The sequence below is a fragment of the Sinocyclocheilus anshuiensis genome, unplaced genomic scaffold (genome assembly GCF_001515605.1).
Source record: "Sinocyclocheilus anshuiensis isolate Anshui unplaced genomic scaffold, SAMN03320099.WGS_v1.1 scaffold1316, whole genome shotgun sequence".
Lineage (NCBI taxonomy): Eukaryota > Metazoa > Chordata > Actinopteri > Cypriniformes > Cyprinidae > Sinocyclocheilus > Sinocyclocheilus anshuiensis.
In genome coordinates this window covers 1286653-1295373 of record NW_015542553.1, presented here as the reverse complement: position 1 = coordinate 1295373, position 8721 = coordinate 1286653, and the positions used below count along the sequence as shown (strand labels likewise).

Below are 8721 nucleotides of genomic sequence, written 5' to 3'. Positions count from 1 at the left end.
CTCAGCTTCAAGTTGTTCTAAACCTGTACCAGTTTATTTCTTCTGTTGAGCACAAAAAAAAAGAAAGAAATAAAAATAATTAATATAAAATAAATATTTGGAAGAATGCTAGTACCAAACCAGTTAACGGTAGCCATTGACTTCCATAAAAATAAAATGTTTTAGGATTTCAAACATATATAAATATTAAATTACAGATTAATAAATTAGAAAAATACATAAATATTACTAAATTAGAAAAAATAATGGTCTCAGACTTAAGAACACCCTATACATAATCTAATTAATAACATTAGTTATTAAGAATTTGAACATTAATTTTAATAAACCGTGAAACAACAACCGACCATGGTCCGTTTTATTCCACATGTTTGCTGCAGTTCTGGAGTGTTCTGACTGTCTGTATCCGATCTGATTGGCTTCCTACGCAACTCGTTTCTCCTGTGCACCACGGTATTCTTTGACTTCAGCTGCCTGGGATGGAAAACGAGACCATCTGTCATCAACTGAACCAGGTAAGACATTAAGATCAGTCATTTAAACAGGAATCAAGAAGCTGGAGTACGAAACTACATCATTAGCTCCTCTTTCATGTCATACCTGATGCTAATCTTGACATTTTAATACAGATGACAAACTCAGACCACCTCTTCAAGCTCCAGCTCTTGTTACACAGAGACGTGTTGTACGTTTGTACAATCTGTACCTTGCATAGAAAACAACGTTCCAGCTCACGACTGTCGTTTTGAGATGAAATCCAAAAAGTATGAACTACTTCTTAAAAACTGATGAAGACATGAACATAACTGAATTTGAACATGATATTTGCATTTTTAGCTATTTTTGGTATGACTGGGTGCAGTTTGCTGCAGTAGAGGTACAGTTCACCCAAAAATATATTTTTAGTTAAACAAAAAAAAATATAAATATACTGCAGCTTAATTTCCCCGGTGAGCATGGTTTCACAAAGTACAACATGTTCCTGGATCAACATCCTTGTTGATCCTGGAACAACATTCCAATCAACCAATCAGAATAGAGATATAACTTTTCAGGAAATATCTGTTTTAGGCTTGCTAACAGGGTTAGGTGCTTCTACACTCTTGTTAATCAGCTATCATTTCCCACTGATTTTAGGAATAAATTACGGGTAGGGTTAGGTTTAGGGGTAGGGATTGGGTTAAGTCTATATTTTTGGACATTAATGTTGATCCAGGATCATCAAAAGACATTACCGCGGGAAGTAGGGGTGCTGAGGATGCTGCAGCACCCCCTGGAGTGTAGCGCGCTGTTAGGTGCATATCCAATCGTTTGCGCGGAGAGTGGAAGCTCTGCAGGACATGGAGGCGCCAGCGCAATCAGACGAATAAATGAAAGTTTTATTAACAAAAGTTGCGCTTTGGATCCGCCATCATATAGTGTCAGTCTTCTCGCATCACTCTTGTCACGTGACCCCACCCCGTTTTATTTCTCAGCCCCCCAGCTCAAAATACGTTCCCGCGGCTATGTCAAAAGATGTTGATCCAGGAACATGTCTTACTTGGCAAAATCACGGCGACCTAATTTCCCCCCTTAAAATGCATATATTATGTGGGGCTGAAATTACAGGAAAAAAAATTATAGATGCAATTTTTTGTATAACACTACATGCATACATACACACACATATACATATATATAAATATTTTAATTAAACATTTAAATTATTATTTAGACACACATATGAACTGTAGGGTTTAGAAAGTGGCATAAACTAAAAAGTACGAGAAAGATAAAAAAAAATGTTTAAAAAATGTTTCATATTATATGAATTACTGTTAAATGCAAAAATTGTTTTTAAATATAAATAAATGAATAAAAAATAAACAGATGTATTTTCACTATGGTCTTGCACTTGTGGACCAACAGTACATTATATTTTTATGAATCAATATCAATAAGTAGGAGAATTATATTTTAAAGTTATTTAAAAAAAAAAAATAATAATAATTAATAAAAAAATAAAAACACCACTTTCATATTATCATAATTATTAAATGTACATTATTGTTATTTAAAAAAAGAAAGAAAGAAAAAAGTGACAAGTGTGTGTGAAACCGGGAAAGAGTAACTAAATCAGAAGTAGAAGAATATACAGTAACTCAAAAATGTTCTGAATTGTAGTCCTCTAAAACACATTGATCATTTCCTTCATCTTTTTTGATCCAACATCCAGACACTGTGTCTATAGTGCAGAATATTTGTGTGTGTGTTTTTTCTGGTGACATGAAAGGGGAGTATTTGGTTTGTATAGGAGACGTCTATCTGACCATAGAGTTGAGCGGATCTGCCTCGATGAGAGACACTCAGTTTTGTCATAAGGCTCCAGCCGCCTTCAGCTCATGTCATCGAAACCATCGATTGCAAACAGATTGAGTCCCTTGGCCAACAACTAGTATTGGTGTATATCTGCATGTGTGGGTGAAACTTAAACCATGTTCATCTCAAATAATATTATTCCTCTAGTGAGGAAAAAAACCACAAGTAAAATCACAAATATTCCAAGTAAAACCACTCAGCTGGAAAATGTATTATACTCTGGCTAACTTTTTTGGATCACTGAATTAGTTATGTTGATTTTTAGGCATATGGCAAAGGAAATTGGAGGGAGTGATGTGCTCTTAAGTTTCAGACGGCTTTAAGGGCCTCGATACATTTGTGGTCTTGCTCTGAGTCAATAATCACTGGCATCAAGATTACTGGTATGCAACAACTGAAAATAAGCTCATGGATTGTATTTCCCAAACACAAGCAATAGCAATAACATAATACTGTATCAATAACGGGAATCTGATAGTGTTTCATGAAAGGAAACGATTACATTTGCATTACAGATAATCATGGAGGGGAGTGAACACAGAATCAGAAAGGCAATTGTAAGTCATGTGACACGGATCAGTGACATGGCTTGTGTCAAACATGAAGGTAATTAAAAATGAACTCAAGTAATGGATCCCACAATCTAAAGAGGTCAAATAATGATACGTTTTACTTGATCTTTTAATTTCAATAAAACTTAATTAAACAATAATCGAGTCAACAAACACCATTTACTTTCAGAACTCAAAAAGAGCATTTATTGAAACTCAGCTACAATAATGATTTGTTTTGTGTGCTGTTAGGGGCCTTGTGTAGCACCTACTGCTCTGCATTTCCAGCAGTTTAAGTTTATATTTAAGATGGTCCCTTATTTGTTCAGTCCAATCTTAACAGTTTATGCGCCATATTTCAGCACAGACCGTTTTGTGAACTTGTTCTATTAAACCCGTTTGACGGATTGGACACTTAAAAATTATATTGGATCTGCGAGCAAGTCATAAATGAGTGCAGCAAAGTGACAAAAAATGATCCGTTTAATTATACAGGTCAGAGAGATGATGGAAAACAGCCTAGAAATGATGGAAAACCTAAATTAGGTTTCTAGACCTCAAGGAAGACTAAATGTATACTGTATATGTATACTGATCAAACATCTGTCTCTTAGGCATAACAGTCAATGCATGATGCTTATATTAAAAATACACATTAAAAAAATTCAATTCATAAATGCAGTGACATGAATACACCTCTTCTATGATAACACTGTTGTTTATTTCTGAATTAAAAATCATTTTGATATTCTTTTTTTTGGGGGGCAAAACTGTCAAAAATGTCAAGGTAATAATACAACTGTCTTGATAATATAGAAATAATTGAATTCAAAGAAAACAAAAAGAAAATATTAAAAAATGAGGATAAAATGTATGATATGCAGGTAAAAAACTTTTAAATAAAAATTTAAACAATTTTTAAATAAAATAATAATTAAAGGGTAGGACTTAAGCAAAAATATGCAATCATCAGAATATTATCAGAATTGCTAAAAAAGAAATGTACTGAACCCACATTTGTTGTACAAGTAAGGTAGCAACTGGACAGTAGGGCTGTGCAATTAATCGCATGTGATTGTCATGCACATCTCATCAGTAAAGCCGGTTCCGTGATTAGTAGTAAATCGCCATCACCTGCTTTCAGATGAAGCCGCATTTACTACACAGAGCCGCAGTTCACTGACAAGCTAGGCAATATTGCGTTCATAATCGCAGACGAATCGCAATCATGGCGATGGCGATTTCCAATTACCAATCACGGAACCGGCTTTACTGACGAGATGCACATGACAATCGCATGCGATTAATTGCACAGCCCTACTGGACAGTCTTTCTTATTCTCACACACACATAGCATTCCCCCTCATACAGTAGTAATCACCTCTGACCTCAGCTACCACAACCTGTCCAGCTCGGTCTCTAATTGTGCTCCCCTGGGCCTGTAGGTTGGGCAGAAGGCCACATGTGAGGAGCTCCCCACTATGAAGATGGCACGAGGTGACAGTTTGTCCCTCCCAATCACTCAGACAGTGCTAAACTAATTAGCCTAGCCTTGAGAGTTGGGACTGTCCCCTGTGACGAGCTCGCCCCATGTCAACCATCGCCCTGCCCTCAGGTCCTGTGAGAGAGTAAAGGGCACTGATGTTATGCTAACACTGACTACAGCATAAAAGGCTGATGATTATGAGCTGTGTTGATGTTTTAACTTCACAACCTGGGTGGATTGACATGTTAGGGCTGGTAACCTAAAACGTTTGTTTATTTTAGGGGCTGAATTTTGAGTATCCCTGTGTGGACAGATATACTCACCCAATAGCCAGGCAGAGGCTACGGTACCAATCATTAATGTCCACCTGATCATCGGACATTAGAAGTAGTTTGGCCCTGGCGAAGGTCAACTAGAAGAGACAAAATATTCAGTTGGAGGAAGAGACTGAGAGTTTATGTGTGACAGAAACTGGTGAAGGACACTGAAAAGCAGTGATTTTGGTGGTATCTTTTTTCGACGGATCAAAAATGTGTCTCTTAGGCATAAGGCTCAATGAAAGAAGCTTGTATCTTATATTCACTCATTCAGAAATGCATTAAAAATGCAACAAACCTCTTCTATGATGACCATGCAAAAAAAAAAAAACATTTTTTGATAAACTCACGTTTTCTGGGGGGCACAATTTTTTTTTTTAATGATTAAAACATGTACACTCTCAGATATATTTAAGGTGTAATGAAAAATTACTTTATACTAAAACTTCTCTCAAAAATTGTAAAAATGGTCTTTCAAAGGCATATGAAACCAACATATATGTTGTTGTGCACATAATTCCATTGGATCACTAGAGGGCGTCCATGAACTAGTTTGTTAGCACTGCCTCCAGTGTTTACATGAACCAAGGTCTCAAAATCTCAAACATTTGTGATCTTACGATTCACAGTACTGACTTTACAGTTCTTCAGGCATATAGCCTACAGACGTAAAGGACGAACAGCCACAATTAGGCATTTTAAAGACTTAACTGGCCTTAAGATGAATTTTAGCGCTCAACACTGAAGGTGAGACAACACTAATCCACCTCACAAAACATTAAAGAACACTGTCAATAGCATTAGTAGATAATGTGAAGTGTTTAATGATTTGATTATCAATCTGATGCAAAATAGGTCATCTTGCACGAAAACGAGAACTGTGAAGGAGTTGCAGAGGAAGTAACACATTCTCCACTCGAGCCCAAAGGCGCACAGATGTGCCAGTTGATGCTCTCAGCTGCTAATTTGGCAATGATCTGCACTTCGAGGACAAGTTTTCTGAGCTCGGCCCACGTTCTCCGCCTCCTGTCAGATGGCTCATCCTTGAGTCAACAGCAATTACCATCACTCATCCGCACTGAGGAGACTTTACTGCTAGATTACACATGTCAAACAAGACAACGGGAACCATCCAACCCCAAACAAAGGCAGAGGCTTTATCCTCAGAATAATTACAACGGGGACCCATTAGTGGATTATAATTGGGGCCTTGAAAATATTAAATGACCTTTCACATTTACCTGAGGCCGCCGGAGTGGAGGAAACGGCAGCAGTTACCGACAGCATATCAATAATCAGGCCTAATCTTTATTACGACTGAGGACGGAATCGTAATGATGATTTTGAGTCGCTTTCATGGCGCGCTTGTTTCTCAGTAGGTATTAAATAGATTAAGATTTCAAATGTACCATCATCAAACATATTATCTAATTACAGAGTTCAGTGAGCGAGGCAAAGCGGAGCACGATATTAGGGGTCCGCCGCATAGGGAGACAGGTGGCCTGATTTATGCACAAATAGATTCCACTTCTATTGCGATGCGGTAATTAGGGATTTGTCAGGAAATCTGACCCTCTTAGGTAGAAATTACTTTGTATAATACGAACGGCGGAGCACGGAGCCTCTTCGACGCACATAATTTCACTTGATTATTTATACATCAAAGGGAATCAGTCATGGATGCAGAATAATATTCAAGGAGGTGGAGGAAGAAAGACGGAGAGCCGCGAGAGGAAGATGGAGAGACGAAAAGGGAGGGGGATGCAAAGATGGGAAATGCGAGAGAAAGAGAAAAGGAGGGAAGAAATTATCCATATACAAACATTCTCTCATCTAGACAAATGGATAGAGGAGAGGGAGCCAAAATTTTCATAGCGCATTTTCCTCTTCTACTACTACTTTCAAACTTTGCATATAGATTGCAATGGCATTTCCTGCTTTCAAATTTAATTATGCTTTAATTCTTCACAGCCCGGCTGGGCAGGGGCCAGAGAATGCTGACAGCCTCTTTCCCCTTCGGTCCAGGTGGGAGGCGGGTGGAACCGGGATCAATAATGTGTCCTTATGAGAAATTACACCTAATGCTATTGAGTATGCATTTGAGGCCACTGTGGGATAACAGGCTAATGAAATGCCATTTCTAGCCATTAGATAATAAGCAGCCTCGGCCCAGGCGGAGGAGAGGAGTGGAGTGTGGAGCGCTGACAGGGTTTCGGGAAGATGCATTCAGCGGCCGAGCGGAAGAGATGGATCTGTGATCTAATCTGATGGAGTGAAGCAAGCGCCTTCCCACAGTTCTTTAGAGCGGGTGGCTTTTTTAGGTCTATTCCACATGCCAAAAAAGCATAACCTGCGACATGATAGTGCAGTAGTTCTGGGAGCACTAGTGTAATTGGCCTTAAACGTCATGAAATATTGCTAAACGCCAAAGGGCCAAATTGCCCAACAATTCTTAAGTATTACACTGTACACTACACATTTGTGTTGCATTTATGTAGTTAATGAGAAGATCATAAATAATTGTATATTAGTTTGTTAGTTCTCAGATTCATGATATTTTATAACCAAAATAAGAGAACAAAAGGTTCAAGGAAAACCTATCTCTGTATACTGATCAGATTAGGCACTTAAACCAAATCGCATCAAATAAACGCCTTTGCGGTGTACGATACATTCGTCTGAATGTTTCATGAGAGTGCGGAGATCGTTTAGACATAATTTGTCACATAGCAGCACAGAGACCTGGAAAGAGATCAAGCCATGTGGAGACATTAAAACTTGAAGCCTTATGAGGAAACTCGAGTAATTAGTGCAAGAAGGAGATTGATAAATTGATAATTTTTGCTAACTTGCAGATCAAGGCATTCTGAGAACAATAAGTGTGGGGAGGGACATACGGTTCAAATATATTTGATGAATTTGAAGAGTGCCTATGAGGAATTTTAATGGATAAACGTGTTACTCCACAGACTGCCATTTTGCCCAAAGGAAAAACATTGGACTCATGAGAATACATTGATCCACCAATGAAAATGTAATGCATTGATTACATATCTAAAAATCAATTATAATTATTCCAATAATATCCAATGTATTGTGCATTCAATCATTTTCAGTTCACCCAAATCCCCAGTTTACATCTGGCGTGGACGCATTTAGTGAAGCAGGAGATTAAATTTTAGTATTTTTACTAAAATACTTTTTTCCCCCTTTTTCCTATGCGTCAAAATGCAGAGACAATCACAAGTATGCCAATAGTAAGCTGATTTCCAAGAAAAGTGTGAACACTGTCATAAGATTAATTTCACACCATTACATCAACACGCCATCGGCTCAGTAGTGTAGGTTTGTCCTGTTTGTCCAGTAGTCAACGTTTATTTTTGAGATTACTTTTAGTACAGTTAGTGGTTCAGGAATACCATAATTCACCTTTATGAACATCCTTGAAAATAAATATGAATCATACCAAAATATGTGAACTGAATTACGAACAAGATTCTGATTTTAATAGAATAAATCCATTTGACTTATAAACATAGCAAACTGCATCCAATTGTTTTACTTACACTAATAAGGCCTCCCTGGCTTTTGGTGTGGCCGAAGACTTTGTCCACTGTGCACTCCTTTAATGGGTAGATTCGCTGGCAGGCAAACTTATCCACATTGATAGGATGTATGGGACTGCATGGTTTGGCTTGGAGCAGGATGTCAGAGAACAGGTAAAACATCTTGGGTTTTGCCTCCGTGCCTTTAGGGGGCACTGTCTTCAGCCAGCCTTCCCGAATGTACCACCTCCCTACGACGAGAAGAGATAACAGGGAAATGGTTGAAGGACTTACCTATTGTCTACGTTAAAAAGTCAATTTCAAGCAGAGAATAAAAAGCAGAAGGTTTACATGACTTGACACGGAAAAGAGACAACCAATCTCCCTTCTCAGTGATTGGCAGTTGCATGATGGAAACTAAATTAGATGCTGACATTTGGATAGATAAGGTGAAATTTCATTCC

The 8721-nt window shown here is 37.9% G+C and overlaps 1 protein-coding gene across 2 annotated transcripts in view; it reads right to left on the bottom strand.

Annotated features, from left to right (window-relative positions):
- Positions 1 to 8721, bottom strand: part of LOC107694288 (rho guanine nucleotide exchange factor 39-like) — a 41862-nt gene that overhangs the window by 991 nt on the left and 32150 nt on the right. The window contains exons 8-10 of one of the 2 annotated variants that reach the window (XM_016493947.1): positions 8279 to 8508; positions 4719 to 4807; positions 330 to 474 (exon numbers count right to left, since the gene is read on the bottom strand). In XM_016493947.1, coding sequence (XP_016349433.1) covers positions 330 to 474; positions 4719 to 4807; positions 8279 to 8508 — 464 coding nt within the window. The remainder of the gene's footprint in view (positions 1 to 329; positions 475 to 4718; positions 4808 to 8278; positions 8509 to 8721) is intronic. The other variant, XM_016493948.1, reaches the window with a different exon arrangement.